Source organism: Cynocephalus volans, chromosome 17 (assembly GCF_027409185.1).
Source record: "Cynocephalus volans isolate mCynVol1 chromosome 17, mCynVol1.pri, whole genome shotgun sequence".
Lineage (NCBI taxonomy): Eukaryota > Metazoa > Chordata > Mammalia > Dermoptera > Cynocephalidae > Cynocephalus > Cynocephalus volans.
This window is the reverse complement of record NC_084476.1, coordinates 7219579-7243146: the sequence shown is the minus strand read 5'-3', so window position 1 is coordinate 7243146 and position 23568 is coordinate 7219579. Positions and strand designations below refer to the sequence as shown.

The 23568-nt window shown below is 38.7% G+C and overlaps 1 protein-coding gene across 1 annotated transcript in view; it reads left to right on the top strand.

Moving 5' to 3' along the window:
* Positions 1 to 478: 478 nt before the first annotated feature.
* The window catches only part of ABL1 (ABL proto-oncogene 1, non-receptor tyrosine kinase), a 145282-nt gene continuing 122192 nt past the window's right edge, over positions 479 to 23568 (top strand). Inside the window, exon 1 of the mRNA XM_063081852.1 lies at positions 479 to 714. Within this exon, the coding sequence (XP_062937922.1) occupies positions 579 to 714 (136 nt within the window). The 5' untranslated portion in view covers positions 479 to 578. The remainder of the gene's footprint in view (positions 715 to 23568) is intronic.

Below are 23568 nucleotides of genomic sequence, written 5' to 3'. Positions count from 1 at the left end.
GAGTCGAGGGCGAGCTGTCGCTGAAATCTGGGTGACCCGTGTCCTTTTCCGGAGAGCAAGGTAGAGAAGCAGAGCGGCAGCTAGCTCGACAGGAAATGTGTCGGAAGATGAAGAAACTGAGATAGGGGGTTGGTGACTTCCACAGGAAAAGTTCTGGAGGAGCATGCAGAGACGATCAACGTTTATTTTATGTGTGGGAATCGAAATGACTTTAATATCGTTGACCCTTTTCAGCATCCCCTGTGAATATTTCTGTCTAGGTTTTTCTTCTTGAAAAGAGATGGCTATTCAGCCAGTAAAATATATTTAAAATCGAGAAACTTTGGGGTAGCATTGCAATTACATTACTTCAGGCTGATAAACGGCAAAAATAATACAAACTTCTGTTTACATGTATGAACCTAAAAACTGCTTCCTTTTGTTATGGAAGATGGCTTTCTGTGATTGACCTCAGTTACTGATTTGTGAAGATGCAGTGAATGTGAAATCCCACTTATAGACCATTTTCCTTGGAAGCTCACCCACCATTCTGGAGGATCTTGAACCCTCTTCTGGAAAGGGGTGCCTATTGTTACTTTATGGGGCAGCAGCCTGGAAAAGTTCTTGGGGACCAAAGAAGGCCAAGCTTGCCTGCCCTGCACTTTATCAAAGGAGCAGGGAAGAAGGAATCATCGAGGCATGGGGGTCCACACTGCAATGTTTTTGTGGAACATGGTGAGTGCTTTTCAACATTTATGGTCATGTTTTTCCTTGTGCAGTCAGTTTAGGCGGTCAAGGAACTTTTGAACCACAGTAATTGTGTCAGTTCCTTCTAATTCCACTTAACATTTTTGTTACTGTAGCTATCTGTTAGTTTCTGGTGAAACTGTCTTTATATAAGAAAAAATTACTTTGTGACTGTATAGCTTTATTCAAAAGCTGTTTGAGTTGCTTATTTCTTGCATGATTCCGCTTTTAATTTACTGTTGACCTTGGACAAGTCATTTTACTGTTCCAGGGCCACAGTTTCCTGAGGAGGTTGGACTTAAGTGGTTTCTTAGGATCCACGGTCCTGTGATTTTGTCCTAACTGAAGGCATGGGCTCTGCCAGGGCTACGCATGGCTCCTTTACTAACTTTGTCTACAGAGAACTTTTATCATATTCTCGAAATGGTTTGTGCTCCCCAAAAGGTTAAGAACCACAGATTCTAGCCGACACCAATATCCTTGACCTTTTCAGTCATAAGTAGGATTTGAAAATACTCACTTTGGAGCCATGTGGGAAAAATCAAATGGGGATGCAGTATTCTTTGTGAATTGAGGACACACAACTTCTGGTTATTTTACCTGCAGTAATCCTTTCCCCTTTTATGGAGCTTTCATCCTTTTCTCTGTTTAGAATGACATTTGGGGCAATAAAGGTTATTTTTGACATTTTTATGAACATAGTTGGCATTTGAGTGCCAACAGTACATATTATATTGTTCACGTCTAGTAGCTGTGAGTGAAGTTAAAGCTGGGGTGAGGCCAGCCCAGAACCAGTTTATTAGGGTCCCATTTTTCCTGTTGCAGCCTGACGTTTTTCAGACTGTCTTTTATATTAAAACATTAATTGAGCCCACCTACCCTATAAGCAAATGTGTGCGAGTGGGATACACTTTGAAATATGATAGAAAGTACCTGTTAACAATGGGTGACTGCAGTGAACAAAAGCCTCTGTTGGATGCACTTGCATTTGACAGTTGAGATTATGCTTTCTTACTGGAAAATACTCACCTCGTCTAAATCAAGGTACCTGGATTTTACCTTGCCTTGAAACATCAGTTCTATTTTAGCACTGGTTTTAGGCAAGCGAGTATGGTAACGTATTAGGTTGTGATGCTTCCCAAATTCAAGATTTAAAAAGGGAGTTATTTACATTTTAACCAGTGATGATCATGCAGCCTTAGATAGTGAAAATTGGTATGGACTTTTTGGAGAGCTTTGGCTGAACTTATCAGAATTTAAAGCGTACATCCCAATGACCCAGTAATCTGACTTCTAGGAAACTAGTGTAGAACAGTGTAGTTCCATAGGTGTCCCTGATAACCCTTTGCAGAGGGTTGAGAGGTTAAAACTATTTTCATATTAATATAATACTAAGATCTTGCCTCTTTCATGTTAGCACTTGGACTTAGCAGTGCTCAAGTAAAGCAGGTGAATTAGCATGAATCAAGGCTGTGGCACCTAACCGTATTAATAGCCATTGTATTCTTCATGACATGCACTCACACTAAGGAAAAAAAATTAAATCCAGCTTTTACTAAATAATGTCTTTGATGAAACAGCAAAAATTATTAATTTCATCAAATCTTGACCCTTGAGTGTATGTCTTTCTAATGTTCTGTGTGATAAAATGGGAAGTATGCATAAAGCTCTTCTGCTGTGTGCTGACGTGTTGTGGTTATCTCTAGGAAAAGCACATGTGTGGGTGGTTGAGTTGCAAACTGAACTAGCCACTTTTTCTAGACTACCACTTTTACTTAAGACTATAACTGACAAACCGTGGGTATTCAGACTAAAAAAAAAATGTATGAAGGAGTCTTTCCTTTCAAGGAAATCAACTGGTAGTATTTTTTGCCAGTGATAAAATTTCAGCTTTCCAGGGAAAATTAGGAGTTTGGAAAACTTGTACAGTTGTCCCTTGGTATCCATGGGAGATTGGTGCCAGGACCCCTGTGGATACCACAATCTGCCAAAATACATGGATGTCCAAGACCCTTGTGTAAAATAGCATAGTATTTGCATATATACATGCACATCCTCCTATATACTTTAAATCATCTCTAGATTACTTATAATATCTAATACAATGTAAATGCTATGTAAATAGTTGTTATACTGTATTGTTTTTCTTTGTATTATTTTTTGTTGTTATATTGTAGTTTTTTATTCTTTTTTTTTTGGTGGCTGCCCGTATGAGAATCCAAACCTTGACCTTGGTGTTACAACACTTCACTCTTACCAACTGAGCTGATAGGCCAGCCCTTTTTTTTCTTGAATATTTTTGATTCATGGTTGGTTGAACCCGCAGATACAGAGGGCCAACTGTATCTGCCGCTGTGATACAGAGATCAGTGGTAATATTTGCAGATATGATATTCTGATATGTTACAATGAAATGTGTTATTTGGAAGGTCTACGTAAATCAGTGAACCAGTGTTTTCTAAATGATCACCACTTGATATAAAATCATGTGTAGGTAAATGATCCATTCAAAGTGCCAAATGGACCAGTAGATTTTATTGTAACAGTATACAGAAATTCATTGACACGGTTTCCAATTCTACATGGCAACCAACCTTGAAGAAACTACCACTACCGAGTTTTGGTATAGCATCAAAGAAGAATATCTACAATTATCTAGAAAGTCCACTTTTTTAAAAGTTATTTTCTAGTAATAATAAAAATATTTATTTTAAAATGAATAAATATTTTTTTAAATTTCATTTTTAATTTCTAATATGGTAAATATTGATGGGATAACCTACATAAACTAAATAAAGCTCTTTGGGACCCTCAATAATTTTCAATTGTGTGAAGAGGGCCTGAGATGAAAAAGTTTGAGAATTGCTGCTTTACAAAGTCTATCCAGAGGCCACATAAAGATGTTTATTGAAGGCATTCCTTAAAGTACTAACACTGAAAGATGTCCATGTTGTGGTAAGTGGAAAAAAGCAATTTGGAGATTAGTCTGTATGGTATGACCCCATGTTTGTAAAACAATATCTGTTTCTATATGTGTAGAAAAATGTGTGGAAGGATTTTAGGCTGAAATTATCTCTAGGAAATTGAGGTTTAGGTTGGATAGGAGAAAACTCATTTTTCACTCGGCAGTTGTGATGTTCCAAATGTCTTTTTTACAACAAACTTTTATTATTTTGTAATACAAAAAATACAAATACTTAAAAACCAAATTGATGACGGCCCAACCAAATAGTCATTTCTTTGCGACACCTTTTTAAGAATTTGCCTAAGTCATGTTTGAAGACAAATCAATTTCTTTGGACCCTGGGTATTCTTTTTCGAGGGGAATTCAGTGTGATTTTGTGTTAACAAATTGTTCTTGATCTTTTATAGGCTGATCTTTGTAGAGTTGGTTAATATTCATGTAATATATTATTTTGAATAATATCCATGTAGGTTAGATTCAAAAAGTTGAAGTCAGAAAAATACAGCGTTGGGCCAGACAAGAATCTGGAAGCCAGGAACAATGTTGGTGGTCGTTGGTGGTGGTGGTAGTGGTGGGGAATCTGAAAGGAGTGGGCAGATGGCAACTTTTAGCCAGGATCATTCAGAGTCAAAAGGGCTAGTCATATGTACAGGGGGAAAAATAAACCATGATGTTATTTCATGTGCCATATGTTGCTTTCAAATTTCAGTGACTTGATTGAGAAAATTCACTAATTTTAGGCGAGTTGGTAAAACAGAATTGAAAGCTTTCTCTAGTAAACCTCTTTTCCTTCATGTTTCCTTCTTTCCTCGGGTATTTATTTACTTCAACAAGTAGTTATTAAGTCAGGTAGTGTTTTAGTCACTGGTGATACATTAGTGAACAAAAATGTATCCCTGCCCTCCTAGAACTTACATTCTAGTGGGAGGAGGAGACGGACTATAAATAAGCTGAATAAGTAAGATATAGCAAGTACTGAGGAGAAAAATAACACAGAGAAGGGGACAGAGACTGTTGTGTGGGGGAGGGCGGTAATTTTAGTTAGGGTGGCTAAACAGGCCCGACCAAGAAGGTGGCATTTGAATAAAGACATGAGGGAAGGATGAGAAAGGAGCCATGTGGAAATGTGGGTGAACACATTTCAGGTGCGGAGAATCAGGGTGCAGAAGTCCCGAGGCAGAGCTTGCTTAACCTGCTCCAGGAACAGCCCGGAGGCCAGTGTAGCTGGAGCAGAGAGAGTGAAAGGAGAGTGATAGCAGGTGAAATAGGGCGGGGAGAAAATGGCTGGAGAAGAGTGTGGCTGTGTTGGCCATTTTAAGGATTTTGCCTTTCCTTCATGTGGTTTGGGAGGCCCTTGGAGAATTGTGAGAGGGGAGTAGCAGGACCTGATTTATATTTTAATACAATCTCTGGCTGCTGTGGTCTGAGAGAGAGCAAGGGAGGAAGCAGGGATTTCACGTCAGGGTGATTGCACGGTTCTAGACGAGATTGATGATGCCTGGACCAGGGTGGTGGCAGAGGGTGGAGGGGCAGATTCTGTAACTATCTGAAGGCAGAGCCTTTGCTCTAGGATTAGATGTGGGATATGGGGTATAAGAGAGGTCAAGGGTGACTTCCAGGTTTTTGGACTGAATAGCTAGAAGAATGGAATTGCCTTCTACTGAAATGTAGAGTAGAGGAGCGGGGTGTTGGAGGGTGGGTGGGGGAGTGAAGATCAAGGGCTTCTTTTTGGGTGTGCTGTGTTTGACATGCCATTGGGCATCCAGGTGGATATGCTGAACAAGCAGTTAGGTCTACGAGCTTGAATTTCGGGAAGCAGTCCAGGCTGGAGAGAGAACCTGGGAGTCATCAGGTGACAGATGATATTTAGGGCTGTGAGAATGGATGAGGTTACAAAGAGAGAAGTCTCCATATATGTGTCATCCATATATGTAAGGTGACATTCAGTAGTTAATGAAATTAGGACTAGTTCGAATCTTTTGCGGGGGGAGGGTGACATTCAGATTTTGCATGGGAATTATTTTAGCTCATCTTTAACTTTTAAATCCTGTTTCTCTGTGAATTTTTTTGTACTACGTCAAAACGTTGCAGATAAAAAATTGTACAAAGTTTTTCCTATTTTCCTTGGCAGCTAATGTTTTAAATATAAAATCACTTCAATTTTAAACGTTTTATAATGCTTTTCTAGTTAATGCTTAAAAAACTAGCTTTTTTTTCTTTTTTTACAAATTATTTCTGTATTTTCTAATTTTAAGTTAGTGCATCTATGTTCTTCTTGGTATTATTTAATTTGTTTATATCACATGTTTTATTATGAGCTTAACTGAAACGATTTTAAGAAATTGTTTACTATGAGCTCAAAACTACAGTTCTCAAAACTTTATTCAAGGTAACAATAATAGGAACTTGCTAAATCAACACTGTAATTCTCATCACTGTTGAATTATATTAAGCATCCATACACATTACGAGGTAGGATGAAGTGTACCTGAGTCCCACAGACATTAAAGTTAAATCAATCAGATTCTTAAAGAGTTGTCTGGAAAGATTATGTCTAACTATGCTAGGGATTTGGTCATGATACATGAACTGTGAAAATGGAAAATTGTGTGTATGTACATCTTTCATAAGCGCTTTCTTATTTCCCATAATCTCATACATTTTGTGTGGCCTTATTTTTCATGAAACCTTATTGCCCATTTTTAGCAATATTTTTGTAAGTGTAGAAGAAAGCATAAGTTTCAGTTGTGGGGTAAGTAAAGGAAGATGATCAAAGATGATTTAATCAAAAGAGTTTTACCTCATTTAAATAAAACATCCTATGAGAAAATAATAAAAGTTGGAAAAAAATGTGAAATAATTTTGTATTGGTTAGGGACTTCATCTGTGCTTCAGATCTCCAGGTGTGAACACACTGGGGTGTTGTGAGTGTGCTGCAAATAGATGCGTTTTTAAGTGGGAGAGAGAGGGAAGCATTAACGTGATTGAGCTGGGAATTAGTCCGTAGGAGTGTGGCAGGCATGTTATCTGGGTCTAGGGGGTAAAAAGATTAAAATTGCTACATAGAAGCTGGGCTTCGGTGAGAGGAAGCACTCCCTAAGACCTTCTTTGCCCGTGTTCCTCTGCAGTTTTCTCACTCCTTGTGGAGACATCCCTGCCTTCTTGGTGATTGTGTCCCTGACGACGTCCCTCTGTGAATTCAGAACCTGCCTACCTTTCAACATTCTGCTTCAGTCCCACCTCTTTCCTGAAACCCTGTTTGACACCACTGGTCGTCACTAACTTTCTGTAAATTCTGCACTTGTAACACTTCTACAACACAAGTGAATGCTTAATATACTGTCGTGTGGTATTTCCTAATAGTTTCATGTGCGTTGGGCCTTCCAGTAAACTGTAAGATTGTGAAGGGAGATGAATCTCATTTTCTATTATCCCAGCACAATGCTAAATATATAGGCCCTCAATAAAAAATTCTCGTTTGATAAGAATTAAATTAAATAGACTAAATAAGAAAACAAAGTTTTTATCCACTTGCAAGGAATAGGAGAGAGTTCTTAAATAGGTAGTTTCTTCTTTCTTTGTGGGTCCTAGGATTTTTTAATCTAGTGATGTTCTGGAGTTTGTTTCCCAATGAGTATGCTTATGTATGTTTCTTTTTTTATTATCATTATCGTGATAAAATTTACATAAAAATTACCATTTTAACCATTTTAAGTGTACAATTCAGTGGCATTAAGTACATTCACAATTATGCAACCATACCACTGTCCATTTCCAGAACTTTTTTTTATCATCCTCTATAGAAATTCTGTGCCCATTAACAACACCCATTTCCCCCTCTCCCTGCATCTTGGTAACCTCTATTATACTTTCTGTCTATATGAATTTGCCCATTTTAAGTACCTCATGTAAGTGGAATCATACAATATTTGTCCCTGGGTGTCTGACTTATTTAACTTAGACTAATAATTTCAAGGTTTATTTATGTCATAGCATGTATCAGAATTTCCTTCCTTTTTAAGGCTGAATAGTATTCCATTGTATGTATATATCCCATTTTATTTATCCATTGATCTATTTTTTTTTTTTTTTTGTCGTTTTTTCGTGACCGGCACTCAGCCAGTGAGTGCACCGGTCAGTCCTATATAGGATCCGAACCCGCGGCGGGAGGGTCGCCGCGCTCCCAGCGCAGCACTCTACCAAGTGCGCCACGGGCTCGGCCCTATCCATTGATCTATTGATGGAACTTGTGTATGATTTTTAAATAATTTTTAAAAAAAATAAATAATAATGTACATTCAGAAAGGGACATAAATTGTAAATGTACAGCTTGATGAGTGTGTACCTCTGTGTTCTACTCTCCTGGCCAAGAAGCTGAATATTATTAGCACATACCAGAAGGTCCCTTTGTGCCTCCTTACAATTTCATTACCACCTACCTCCTCCTCAAAGATAACTACTATCTTGCATTTTAACATCAGAGATTTGTTTCCCATGTTTTTGTTTATAATTTTCCCTTCTCCTTTTAATGTCTGTAGGCTCTGTATCCCTTCTTTCATTCCCGATATTGGTAATTTGTGTTTCTCCCCTCTCTCTCTCTCTCTCTCTCTCTCTCACTTTTTTGTTTAGTTTTTCAGGAGATTTATCAATTTCACTAATCTTCAAAAAACCAATTTTTGACTTTGTTAATTTTCTCATTTGTTATCTATTTTACTGATTTTTGCTCTTTATTTTCTTTCTTTTACTTTTGGTTTAATTTTTTTTCGTAGCTTCTTAAGGTAAAAACTTAGATTATTGATTCTAAACCTTTCTTGTTTTTAAGTAGAAGCATTTAAAGCTATATATTTCCTTCTAAACATTGCTTTAGCTCCATCATACAAGTTTTGATGTTTTGTTTTCAAAGTGTGTAATTTTTTTTAATTTGGGGATTCTAGATATATTACTGATTTCTAATTTCATTCCTGTGGTCAGAGAACATCCTCTGTAAAATTTCAATCTTTTGATATTTACTGAAACTAATTTTATGGCCCAGCATATGACTTATCTTAGTGAATGTTCCATTTGTACTTGAAAAGAGTATGTGTCCTGCAGTTGTCAGGTGTAGTTTTCTATAAATGTGAGTTAGATCACGTTGGTTCATAGTGCTGTTTAAAATCTTCTACATCCTTACTTATTTTTTGTCTGTTTATTTTATCTATACCTTTGCTGAGGTTCTTGTTTTTGTTTTTGTTTTTGTTTGGTTTCTTTTACTGAGAGAGGGATGTTAAAGATCAACAGCTATGATGATAGTTATGTTTATTTTTCTCTTTAATTCTATAATTTTTTTAGCCTTAAAAACATTTATTAGAGAACAAGAAAGACTGGGGGTAAAAATGAAAGACCTGAGCATTTAATTCAAGAAGGCAAAAAAGCAAAGTAATCCCACAGTACACAGAAGGAAGAGAATAATAAAAATAAAAACAAAAATTAAGAAATGGAAATGATCAACTAAACTGAAAGCTGACTTTGAAAAAATATTAGTGAAATTGGCAAATTTCTGGCAGGACTGAAGAAGAAAAAGAAAAGGCACAATGAGCAATATTTATGAAATATTGAATATTATGAATGAAATATAACTAAATATTCTCTCAGTTTTTGTTTTGTGTATTTTGAAGCTCTGTTATATCACCAAAACTTTTCTTTTTTCTTTCTGTTTTTTGGTTTGGATATTTTCTGTTGATCTCTCTTCAAATTCAGTAACTTTGGCAGTTTCCAATGTTCAGTGTCCTGTAAAATTTTTATTTCGTATGTTGTACTTTTCAATTCTAGAATTTCTATTTGGTTCTTTTTTATAGTTTGTGTTTTTCTGCTGAGATTCACCATCTTTTTACTCATTTGGCCCATCTTTTCCTTTAAATCCTTGAATGTATTTATAATAAAGACCTTGTCTGCTAATTTAAACATCTGGATCATCTTGGGGTCTTTTTTTATTGATTGCTTTTTCTCTACATTATGAGTTACATTTTTCTGCATATTTGCATGTTTAGTAATTTTATTTGTATGACAGTCATGTGGTTGTTATATTGTAAGGATTCTGGATTTTGTTGTCTTTCTTGAAAGAGGTTTTCATTTTGTTCTGATGGGCAGGTAAGTTACTAGGATATAGTATTCCTTTGACTCTGTCAGTTTGGTTTTATGCTTTATTAGTATGAGGTTATCCTCAGTCCAGACACTTTGCCTTAACTCTAAAGGGTGTTTTTTAAACTTAATGCTTGGCCTTTTTGGGGTCTCAACTACATGACAGAGGTGCTCAGCATTGTCTCTTTACTCTGGATGGGCTGGCACTTGAATGTTTCCCAGCAGCATGAAACCTTTGTATCTCTGTGCAGTTCTCAGCCTGACAGCCACGGCTGTCTGTTAAGCCTTGCAGAATCTTACCTTACACATGGGCAGTCTAGCCCTCATGAATCTGGAAGCAGTGGACTCACAGGACACCTCCCACTCTCTTCTGCCCTGCCCCTGCCTTCTGCTCCTCCACCCCCACACAACCGCCCTCCTTTCAGATTTCCTGCTGTACAAATTCTAGCTGCCTCAGCATCTAGAATTCCGATCTTTGTTTCCTCAGTTCAAGGAGACTGCTGCTGTCAGTTTGGGTTCCATCTTCCTGCACCATGGTTGGGAAATTGCCCCAGGCAGGAAGTTGGGGGGTAACATGCAGCTCACCATCCTTTCTCCTCTCAAGGGTCACAGCCTAGCCTTGCCTGTTGTCTGATGCCTGAAATGGTTGTCTCAAATATTCTCTTTAGTTTTATAGTTGCTTAGGGCAAAAAGATAAGTCTGATACCACTTACTGCATTATGGACAGAAGCAGAAGTTTAGTTCTTCATATTTTTGATCTGTACAATATATTTTTTTTGAGGTTTGGCTTCTTTCACTCAACATAATTTTTTTGAAGATTCACCCATGTTGCTGCAGGTATCAGTAGTCTGTTCATTTTCATTGTTGTTTAGTGTTCTGTTGTATAAATATTCAATAATTTATTTACCTATGCTATTATTGATGGATATTCAGGTTATTTTCAGTTTACAGATATTTACAAATAATGAACATTCTTGTATATGTCTGTATACCTAGAAGTGGAATTACTGGGTCACACAGTGTAGGCATGTTCAGCTTTAGTAGATACTGTCAAATAGCTTTCCAAAGTCATTGTGTCAGCTTAGCTCCTATCATTAGTATAGAGGAGTTCCAGTTGCTTTACATTCCCTCCAAACCTTGAAACTGTGGGTCTTCTTAAATGTTAGCCTTTCAGATGGTTGAGCAGTGTTATCTCGTGATTTTAAATCACAGTTCTTTGATGACTCATGAAGTTAAGCACGTTTTCATGTTTATTGGCCATTTGGAATCTGTGTGCACGCACGTGTGTCTATCTGTCTGAGAGTTTGTGGAAAGATTCATATTATCCTTAATTCTATTTTTCCATGAACTTTTTTGAAGTACCCTCCTATATGTATGTATGTATGTATATATACACACACATCTACGTACATACATGTGTATACACACACACCACACACAGTTGTCTCTTGGTATCCATGGGAGATTGGTTCCAGGACCCCCGCGGGTACCAAAATTTGGGATACTCACGTCCCTTATATAGAATGGCATAGTATTTGTATATATACATGCACATCCACCCATATACTTTAAATCATCTCTAGATTACTTATAATACCTAAGATAATGTAAATGCTATGCAAGTAGTTGTTATACTGTATTGTTTTGGGGTTTTTTTATTGTTTTTTTTTTCTGAATATTTTTGATCCACAGTTGGTTGAATCCATGGATGCAAAACCCATGGATATGGAGGCCAATCATACAAACATCTCCTGCAGTTCACCTCTTTTGTCTGTGTTTCTAGTTATGTTTCTTTCTCATTGATTTGCAGGAGTTATTTATATATTCTCAGTACAGGTCTTTTGTTGAATATGTTTACTGCAAATATTTTCTCACACTTTTTACTCTCTTAATGGTGTCTTTGATAAACCAGCATCCTTAATTTTAACGTAGTCTAATTTAACGGTCTTTTTCTTTATGGTTACTACTTTTTTTCTGGTCTTTATAAGAAATCTTTGTCCACACTAAGGTCACGAAGAAGTTTTATTCCTTTACCTTTCATATTTACACTTCACTTGGAATTGATTTTTCTGTGTAGAGGTGAAGGTCCTTTTTTCCCCCCCTCTGTTGTCCTATCTCTTTAACTGAAAAGAACATCTGCTCCTGCATATAACAGGTAGCCATCCATATGTGAATCTTTTGGGGGAACTCCTTACTGTTAGTTTGTTGCATTTCTCTGTCCTTGCAGCATCACTCTATATTACTGCAGCTTTAAAATACGTCTTCATATCTGGTAGAATAAGACCTTCAGTTTTGTTCTTCTTCAGGATTGTCTTGGAGTACTCCTTTGTATTTCCATGTACATTTTGGAATTAGTTTTATACAATTCCAAACCCAAACAAAAACACCCATAAGCATTTTCTTATAGGATTGCATTAAATCTACAGACTGTTTTGATCCTAGGATATAAAGAATATAAAGAATTCTTACTGATGAAAGCAAGCCATCTCAGAGACTTTTTTTCCTTTTAATAATAAAGGCTAAATGATTACTGTAAATTGTCGCAATCTTCATAATATCTGCTGCTGATTCTTCTAGATTCACCGTTCTCTGATTTTTTTTTTTTCCAATTCTAATTTTCTCTGACATTCCATTCTTGGGCCTTTGATAGTGGAGACCATGTTTATACATCTTCATAGGTCAAGCAGTGTACTTTTTACAGACTAGATGCTCAGTAATTATGGAATTGAATGTAGTTGAGTGTTTGGCAGATTTGGGCACTGAACAAGTATCTTGGTGCCCACTCTGTATCAGGTGCTATGTCAAATGGGGGTGGTACAGCAGGGAACAAGATAGCCAATGAAAGGCTGTTTGTGTCCAGTTAAAATCCTAAAGACCACCGTTGGCCATCTGCTTTGGAAAGTGGTTATCTCCTTGAATAAACTGTGGGGTACGTCCAGCGAATAGGCTGAATGAAGTCTATTTGATGGTCTTTTTAAGCAGTGGGGAGACTGCTGCTGGAGCTAGCTGTACGCTTCATCTTGGTTCTCATCTTTTTTAAATCTGTAGCTGCTTGTGGCCTCTAACTGAATCTGGTCGACCCATTTTCTTTACATATTTAATTTTTCCCCTGGAAATGACTAACAAGTGCTTCTCAAGTCCTATTCCCTTCTTCAAGTTTCCTATATTGCCAAAATTTTTTCTGTCTACCCAGGATGTTGCTGTAGTGGGAATATTGTCCTTGTACTCTGTTCCTTCACCTTTCCTTCCCTCTTAACATTTTCAGGTTATGAGACCTTTACCCAGTTATGTTAAAATCCCAGGGGTCTGGTGGATCACACTCATTGTAGGATCTGTAAGCGAGGCTGATGTTACAGGCAGGATATTTTCTTTACTGTGTCCATGTGTTCTCCAGAGGAGAAAAGGCGAGTGTGATCTTTAAACTCCTGAGTTTTTGCCAGGAATGTGACTCATTCTTGAAATGTCACTAGGTTAATGGTATTAATATTGTAGAGATTAAATTGGGAAATCGCAAAGTAGATAATTCCTTAAGATTTTATTTTTTGAGAGGTAGAAAATAGGAACTAGAAGTGCTAAATAGAAAAGGAGAGTGTTTTAATAGATATGTTTGTATAAGAGTAAGAGGATAGGCCGTGTTCCGAGGATGATCGTCTTGGTCGCTCTTTGGCTTAGTTGGGTCTTGGGTGGTTGTTTTACTTCCTAGTACAACTTGTGAGTTACTAGGGACTGAATTTACAGTAATATGTAAACTAATTGGAACCTTCACCTAAACAGAATTTACTTTTGGTATGTTCACTTTTATGAGAAAGAAAGACAGGCAGCCAATCCAGTATCAAGAGTTTAATGAAAACAACTAGATTTTCCCTGTTGTTGAATAAGATTCAACATAAACTTCTGTACTTTCTACGTGTCCAGTGTCATATAGTAATTCCTCATTTTATTGGTGATTCTGCAGCATCCTAAATTGCAATGAGTGTCTCTTGTGGATCTGTAAAACTTTAAGTATTTTTAAAGCACTTTAATATACTTTGTTTCTGGATCTTTGGTGTAAGTAGGATAGACATTATTCCTAATTTTTAGTAGGAAAACTGTGGTTCAGGGTAGTAAAGTAGTGTTTTTAGGGTTACATTGCTGATTAGTTATGGAGCTTCAGTTGAAATGAAGTATTTCTTGATAGCTTGAATATTTTTCACTTGAAAACATTGCTTTTTGAAGATGCACTAATGCTTTTTGAAAACATTCACGATTTTGAAGTGAGGGAGGTTTAGGTTTAGAATTCATTTAATCAAAATTTTTATTTTTTTCACAGTTTTGTGGTATATGATTTTGATATTCTATTGAATATTCTTACCCATTAGTAGTTGGGTGTTTTGGGGTGGTGGTGTGTAACAAACATTATGATTTATCATTTTATGTTCTTATAAAATTTTATAATTTAAAAATTATAATTCATAATTTAAAAAACTTACACATTGTCCTACAAGCTTTGTGACAGCTTTAAAATTTATTTTTAAATTAAAATGAATAATTTTAAAGAGGTAAAACATTTTCTGATTTATTTATTTATTTATTTATTTTTTCCAAAAGATGACCGGTAAGGGGATCTCAACCCTTGGCTTGGTGTTGTCAGCACCACGCTCAGCCAGTGAGCAAACCGGCCATCCCTGTATAGGATCCGAACCCGTGGCCTTGGTGTTAGCAGCACTGCACGCTACCGAGTGAGCCATGGGCCGGCCCTCATTTTCTGATTTAAATATGGAACTATATTACAGATGTATATTCTTTCTTTCTTTCTTTTTGTCAGCTGGCCAGCATGGGGATCTGAGCCTTTGACCTTGGTGTTATAACACTGTGCTCTGACCAGCCGAGGTAACTGGCCAGTCCAGTACAGGTGTATCTTCTGAGAAGCTTGCTTCTGTCCCCTGCCTCTACAGCGTGATCCTTTTCATTCCACTACTCCTCTGGAAAGTCATTTTTATAGTTTCTTTTTTATCCTTCCAGTGTTCCTTTTTTTTGTAAATACAAACAAATACGTATTTATTACACAAAAGATAGCATACAGTATATACTGTTTTTGTTTTTCACTTAATAGGTCCTCAGGGTCTCTCCATATTGGAATACAGATATCATCCTTTTTATGGCTGCATTGTGTTCCACAATCTTGGGAGTATCATTGGTTTTTTCAACCAGTCCCCTATTGCTGGATGTTTAGGTTATTTCCAGTCTTTAGCTAGATGGTTGCCTACAGTGTCCCCAGTCTCCCTCTCCTCTCCTCTCCAGCGTTTCAGCTCCATCCTGAGGCTGGCTGGCCTCATGGTTTTACGCTGGCTACCAGAAGCAAAGAACACTTCCCTCCCAACACCAGGGGATAAAAGGCCTTGTTTTCAGACAGATTGACCCACTACCCAATGCCCCTTCGCTGTCAGAGTATCTCACAAGGAACTGTCCCATTCCAAGCTCCAGAGAGGATTCTGAGTAGGTGCTTTTCAGCCCTGACTATCCATTAGAATCTATCTCCTTGGGAGCTTAAAAAGACTTGTGTCCAGTTCCCACCCCAAGGGGTTGATTTAATTGGTCTGGGAGAGACCTGAATATCAGTTTTTTGTTTTGTTTTTTAATAAGGAGAGACTTTTTTTAAAAAAAACTAATTAGTTTGTTAGTTTTATCAGTACACAATGTAAACATTTTTTGTGGCCCTTTACCAATTTTTTTTTTTTTTTTAAAGATGACCAGTAAGGGGATCCTAACCCTTGACTTGGTGTTATCAGGACCACACTCTCCCACGTGAGCCACAGGCCGGCCCCTCCTTTACCAATTTCAAAGGCAGGCTTTATTCAAAAGGATTTTTCCAAGGGGGGAAGGGACTATTGCAGTAGGGAGAATGCTCTAACCATAAGGTCTGCAAGCATCTCCTTGTTCTTGGTTTTAACTTTCCATGTGATTCTAATGGGCAGCCAGGGTTGAGAATCATGATTCTAAGCCAGCCATAGTTAGTAATCCCTTTGCCCTGGGAATTTTTTTTTGGTTGAAAGTGGGCATGCATTCTAAATTGGCTCAATCTGCCTGAAAACATGGCCTTTTACCCCTGGTGTTGGGAGGGAAGTGTTCTTTGCTTCTGGTAGCCAGCATAAAACCATGAGGCCAGCCAGCCTCAGGATGGAGCTGAAACGCTGGAGAGGGGAGGAGAGGGAGACTGGGGACAGTGTGGAGTTGCTGAATCCTCCTCACCTTTGGATTTGGTGTTATGAGACATAATACATTCCTTATTGTGTAAGCCATTTGGAGTTGGTTCGCTATGACTCACGGCTACCAGTATTCTAACTGAAAAAGTAATACATTTAAATCAGATCAGTTTTTTCTTTTTTCCAATTTTTAGAAAGAAAAATGGCAGATTCCACTGACAAATGATATTACAATCCCTTACATTTGTTTAGTTCTCATTAGTTTATGTATCACTCTCACACTCTTTTCTGTTTTGTAAAATTGACAAAATCATGTTTTATGGAGGTATCCTTAACTCTCCCTACCACAGTGTACTACTAATTATATCCCTAAGGCATATTGCTGGAACTGCCTTGTGATAACATCACTTTGTTGGAGATATGTTACTAATATTGCCTTTAAACTCAGTCCTGGGGTGGTGGAGAGGCCCAGCCGCTGCCTCTTCTGGGGACTAACTGGATCAGCCAGTCCCAGCCTCCTGCTGCTCCTACCACGTGGCTTGTTCCCAGAGCTGGCACCTCAAGCTCATGTGCTAAGTTCCTGGCCATGGTTAAAGAACATGGGACCTCTGTTTCAAGGAGCTTTTATATTTGGCCCAGACTGCATTGCAGGGAAGCCATGGATACAGTTTAAAGCTTGCTGAGCACTAGCTGTTTCTTGCTGCCCAAGGGGCAGAGACTGGTGAAAAAGTCAGATTGAGGCACCTTTGCTCAGTGCCAGTGTCTTCCTTGAAGCCTGCTTGTGACCAGTTTGCCTTCTTTACCTAAGTGTCAAAACATCCTCTTCCTCAGCCAGTGTCCTTTCTTTATTTTTATTTTTATTTAATTTTATTTAATTTTTATTGAATCATAATTGATTATACATATTTTGGGGGTTCAGCGTTGACATATGTCGATCAACTCAATATTACTAGCATATATATTGTTATAAATTGTACTTACTTTTCATGCTCCATGTCCAATCTCTCCCCATCCCCCTCTCCCTCCCCCATCCCACCACTGATAACCCTAGATTTCTTCTCTCCTTCTGGAAGAGTAATGGTTACTCTGTTGATTTGTTGCTTAGATGACTTGTCCAGTGCTGAGAGGTATGTTCAGGTCTCCCAATATTATTGTAGAACAGATGCTTCTTCTGTAACTCTGGAGTGGGCTTTGTGGAGAGAGACATCCCCTTCTTTTCTTTGGTCTCTGCTGGTGACTCTCCTTGTGTCAATGCACACCAGTGGCTGGCAGACCATCTGTGTGGTGGTTGAGGTGTCTAGCCACTTTTGCAGCAGCTGTGGTTATTGTGGTAGCTGTGGTGGGCCACCCACATGGAGGTGATGTTTTTGGCATGCTTCTTGGCGCTGGTGGTGTGCCTGGTTGTGGGAGGGGGGTCTGGTCCCCATCTCCATACCTCAGGTCCTTGGGTGGGCCCTGAGGCGCTGGTGGTGTGCCTGGGCCGGAACTAACTTTTTGTCCTTTTCTTACTTCTAAAATGGGGGAATTTCCTGTGGTGTCCAGTACTTGAGCTCTGTGGTTGAGCTAAATTGTTGCTTTGTTGCTGTTTCCCTAGGGAAGGCTTTTTGTGCAGCTCAGGTTTTAATGGTTGTACTTATAGGTACTTCTGGCTCTCCAGAGATCTGGTGCACCTAGGTTGTGTAGAAACTCTGATTTGGGCCTGAGTCTTTAATCAAACTGCACCCCATGCAATTCTGTATTCCTGACCAGTCTCATCTGAGTGGTCCTTCGCTGATTGGGGTGCCAGTTGGCTGTTCTTGGTGTGCCCCAGTGTTCATCCAGTGGGCCTGTCTCCCCTACTGCCCGTGCTGCAAACACTTCCCATGGGATGGGCCCTGTGCCGGTCCCTTACAATGGTCCCTTGTGGTGACTCACCAGCCTCTGAGTGGCTCCTTTTTTTCAGTTGTTGTGGCTCCTTGCTCCTATGTGGGTCCATGGGAACCTGGCCTGGGGGCCACCAAGGCCCTCTTCTTCCCTGCCGCCTCCAAGCAACTTCATCTGAAGGGCACAGCTGCTGCTTTTGACAGCTCCTGCTCCATGTGCTCAGCAGCTCCAGCCTTAAAGTGGCTGTGGCACGAAATGGAGCAGTTTTTTCTTTCTCCCGTTGTGGTTTCTCCCACCTTCATACACTCCATAGGTCTCACCTCCTCTTCCCCTGAGCTCTAGCAGCCCTGGCTTGGCTGTTGTTTGTTGCTTTTTTATAGTTGTAAGTTTGTTGATTTGTGGGAGAGAATGACACTGAGGACTGTCTATTCTGCCATCTTGATCACAACTCCCAGTGTCCTTTCTTGAGGAATGATGGTCTATCAGGAGGAAAACCGGAAATTCTAGTGCAAAGAACCTCATAGCTATTAAGATACTATAAGAACATTGCCTGAGAGAGAAGAAATGGCACAGGACAGTTTGTGTTTCGGTTGCCTTTCCTCACCTAGGCTGGCCATAACAGGGAGCTTCCTCCAAGTGCCCTCTGCATTCTAGGCACTAGTCTAATCACTTTTAATATATGAAATTGTTTCATATTCACAACAAGGAAAACTGAAAACTAAGAATTTATCATTATTAGTACATCTAGAAGGTTTGTTTTATTGAGAATCACATTGGAGGTAGTTGCTGGAGTGAGTTGATTTGTGTGGATGAACAAGAACACATAAAAATGTTAACATTATATAAGTGATGGTAATAGTTACCCCCTCCCCCTTCAAAACAAAATTATTGCTCAGTGCATAATAAAGAAATGATTTTTCCCTCAGATAAATGTATCTTTTTGTGTGTGGTATATGAGCTTTTTCAGTCTAGCAGTGAAAGTAGAGCTCTTAAAATACAGAAAATGTGTTGCTTATGTTATTTGTTAGTAGTGATAAGCTGCCCGCGTGGCTCCCTGTTGTTTTGGCCAGGACACGACATGCGATGTTGAGTTAGTAGCATCCTCCTGGGCATTTCCTTATTCATGATAGTGCTATGTCAAACTAAATGCATGGCATTTCCTGATTTTTTTTTTTGGAAGGCTTTTTTTTTTTTAGTTTAATTGAAATATAAGTTCAATGGAGAAAAGCCTTCAGGAAATATAAATACAAGGAAAGATTTATTTTTAAAAAATACCTTATATTGTTTTTTTATGTATTTTATAAAAAACAATATACATTTCTTCAAATAAGTCAAGGAAGATTTGATTCAGAAAGTCATGTAAAGTTCAATCAGCATGATTAGTGATACTTTACCTCCTTTTCAAATGAAAATTAATCCCTCTTCTGGTCAAAGTAAGGAAAATGTCAGTGTCCTAAGAATATTTTTCAGAGTGCGTTTGGGTACAGTGCTTCCAAGTCAGGAAGTCATAATTATTGGATAGATTTTATAAGTTGACCAAACCCCAGTGACTTTCTTTCTATGAATGCTAATAGGTCCACATTATTGCTTTGGAAGAAATGTGTAATCTTGACAGTAATGCTGAGTCAGAAGAGTTGGTGAATTATAATCCTTTAATTGAAATGAAGTTTTTTGTTTAAGTTGGCTTGTAGAGGAGCTATCAGTAAATTCATAATGAATCGCATAATGAATGGCCACAGATACACAGACTAAGGAGCAGTGTCTTTGCACATGGGATATCCTTTAATCATAGGCAGGAAAGGACTTGGAGGTTTACTTCTTCTCTGCATTTAGGTCCAAAGTTCCTAGGCTAAGTGCTGGCTGCTTTGTTATATGTGAGTGCTAGTTGTGGGGCTGGCCTGGTACCCACAGAAGCCATGGCAGACCTGTGATAGAGGGAGCAGAGTAGGAATACCAGTTACCATGCTGGATTGCGTGTTTTGGCCAATACCTTTGGGTTGTACAGAAGGGGGCAAGACTACACCTGTCCTTAGGCATTTACAAGCTAGTACAGAGAAAAACAAGGGCCAGATAAGAACCAAGTAGTGAAAAGGAAATTGGATGAGGACCTAGGAAAAGGGGTAAAGTGGGTTGGTTGGGATTGGCGAGTGCCACAGCTTCCTGCTACTGAACAGCACCAGTGCTGTGGTGGTTGTGGTGCACGACCCAACCTTCTCAGACAGGAGACTCCGGGCCCTTTACGAATGGGTCGTAAAGAGGGAGGAACCCGGCCATGTGACCATTTGCCCATAGTCCTAGTCCTTTGCTGTAGTACGAGACTCATTCTTAGGCCCATCAGTATTATAGTGTCATGTATGATCTCTGTTTTCTCTGTTTGCCTTTCATTTTGGCTGAACTCAAAGAGTGGCCATTTGTGAGTAGTATTGGTACTTTTTACCACTTAGCTTGTGTGCTCCAGCTACAGTGGATATCACTTGAGGATGTATGCTCAGCAGTGAGTCAGATGAGATGCACACGTAGCTTTTCAGTTATTAATCCAATACAGTGAGTGCCCTTACTGACGTACTTCTCAGACATATGATGACTGCATTTAAAACTGTTCCTCCACTGGCTAGAATTTGAGGCCCATTTCAACAAAAGTACCTCCATCTCTTCTGAAGTGCAGTAGGAAAACCAGAGGCCATTACTCGATTTGCAGATGATGGGCTGTGCACAAACAACCCATTTTGGACAGATACCAGGTGTGGTCATGTACTCCTTACCTGTTGTAGCTGCCATTTGTGTGCTTTCTCCGTGCCAGGCACTGTGCAGATGGAAGTTACCAAATAATGCCAGAGCCCTTACTCTAAAGTGCAAATCTGAGTTTGCTTAAAACTCTCGGTAGTTAAAATTCTCCAGTGGTTCCCAATATGTAGAGGAACAGTCTCCATTTAAAAAAAAATCATGCATCCTTATCCTTAAATTTTTTTTTCTTTGAGCAGGCAAATCATATATATTTCATGTATCATATATATGTATATATAGCTGATATTATGTGCTATTAAGATATTTAGTATAAAGCATTTCATAAAATAAAAATTAAGATTAAATAAATTGTATTTTAAATATTTAAAATTTTTATTTAATGTGTTAATGGTACAGTTTCTTTTTCTTCTGAAGAATAGTTACTAATGATGGTTAGAGCACAGTATTACAGTGCCAAGGTCAAGGGTTTGGATCCTCTTACCACCAAAAACAAAAAACTTGTGATTAATGACAGCAACATGACTGAATATGCTTCATTATTTTTTAAAAATCTTGGTTTCTGGGCCGGCCCTGTGGCGCACTCAGGAGAGTGCGGCACTTGGGAGCGCAGTGGTGCTCCCGCTGCGGGTTCGGATCCTATATAGGACTGGCCGGTGCGCTCACTGGCTGAGTGCGGTGTGGGCGACACCACACCAAGGGTTGCGATCCCCTTACCGGTCGCAAAAAGACAAAAAAAAAAAAAATCTTGGTTTCTCGTTTGCCATATAACTATTTTAACATCTTACACTAAGTTTATTCTTTTGATACTTAGTTTTTTTAAAAAATTATTTTTATTATATATTGATAAATTATAGTTGTATATATTTATGATACACAAAGTGGCATTTTTTTAATACAATGTGGAATGATTAAATTAAGCTAATTAATATGTCCACTGTCTCAAATATTTAACAAGATACAGTCTCTGACTTATGATGGTTTGACTTAACGGTTTTTCAGCTTTACAATGGGTTTATCAGGGTTTTAAACGAATTTTTGACCTAATGCTATTTTCAATTTTCATTGGGTTTATGGGGATGTAACCCCATCATAAGTTGAGGAGCATGTGCTCTTAACGTTAATGGTGCTTGCGATAGGTAGCCTCTAAGAGAGCCCCCATGATTCCCGCCTCCATGTATTCCTGGCTGTTTAGTAAGTATAAATTCTTTCTAATTTGGTCTCTCTCTTGAGAGTGGCTGTACATTCTAACCCTGACCAGGAAAGAAGTTGGGTATGGATGTATTGGTTGGTAAGAGACAGAGGAGGCAGTATAACAAAACACATGAAATAAGAAACATTTTTATCACTTACAGATCCCAGAGAGAAGGCCATCGGGAGACTGTCTAGGACTCGCGCTCAACCAGTGGGTGGGGAGCAAGAGAGAGAGAGGGACCCATGGGTCAGAGCCTTTATTGTGTTCTGGGGTGTTATCCGAGTGGGCAGTTTGAATTGGTGGGCTCAAAGTGAGCAGGCACAAGTTCTGTGGAGTCACACTGTGACTGAGAGGCGGTCACTGCAGCATGTCCGTGCAGTCCCTGCAGGGTATGGGGAACAAGAGGGACAAGCCAAGTAGAGGTGGGGGAGGTGGTCACCAAAGGATGGCTGGATCCGGCAGTTGTGTGTGTTGACCACATTGAGTAACTGGGAGGAGGTGTGTTTCTGTGCTCCCCTGGAAAACATGGTGAGGTTATTTTTAGAAACAGCATGCTTGCTGCATGCAAATATGAGTCCTTTAAACTGTAACAAAAACTTTAAAACAGATTTTAGTACTGATAACTTTTATTAATTTTTTTTCTGCCTCCTCCTTCACCAGCTTTTATGTTGACGTTCCTGTCATAACTCTTCCTGTTTGTGTAGTTTGTCACACCAAAGGATGAATGATTTTTGCTCTTGGGGAGGCCAATACTTTGAATAATAGTTTGTTTTTATAAACCAGAATTCGCTCTAGACTTAAAAGGATAAAACTTTTTTTTCTCCCTTATTTCTTTGCTATTTTTAAAAGAGAAAATTAAAGTCGTATTGAGGTGGCTAATAACATAATTACCAAAATTTTGTTTGAAGTTTTGGGGTTGAATGGTTTTCACCTGTTTGCTTTTATCTGAGACAAAGTGGGCAATGAGTGAAGGTAGGGAGGTGAGAAGGGTATTATCCCTTCTGTGGAACCTTTTAATTGTCTAGTGTGTAGGTGGTTGTCTACTGGCCTGCCTAATAGAGCACCCTGCTGCTTTGATTTGCAGTTTTCTGTACAAGGGGGAAAAAAATCAAATGAACAATAATAGCAAAGCTCTTGATACCTCCTTGTTTCTCTCTTCCTCCTTTCTGCCTACAGATCCTGGTCTATGATAAGAAATGGAAACTCCTGGAGTGAGGGAAAAATGACTTTCACATTTAGGTTTCTCATTCTAAAGTTCTTTCCTCTAGATTTTAGCCTGAGTTCTTTGATAAGAGACCTCAGCTCTTGTTCTTAGCAATGCGTGTGGAAAAATGTTTATCAGTGTTGGAGTTTGACAATTTTTATTTCATAGAACTCCAGAATTGTCTGATTATTAGATTCCTGCTCACTTGATTGCGGGTAAAATTCTATTTTTAAAAGAGTAGAATATACTCCCAGCAAACTGAAGTTCAAAGTAAGGCTTGACAGTGTGACAGTGTGTCTTAAACCAAACCTTCTCAACTATGGGCTTTGTTCTTACAGACTCAGAACATAAACAAAAAGTACAGACCCTAGAATGTATAGGAGTTCAGTTGTCCCTTGACAATTTCATGCTGCTTTTTCTATCTCCTTGCCAAATAGAGAGAACAGGAGTTGACATTAAAATCATGGTTTTGTCTTACCTCAGTTCCTATCTCACCACTTACTAGCTGTGTGACCACAGACACCAGCATTCACCTAGTAGTAGATATTAGTTGAGCACATTTTCTATGCTGCAT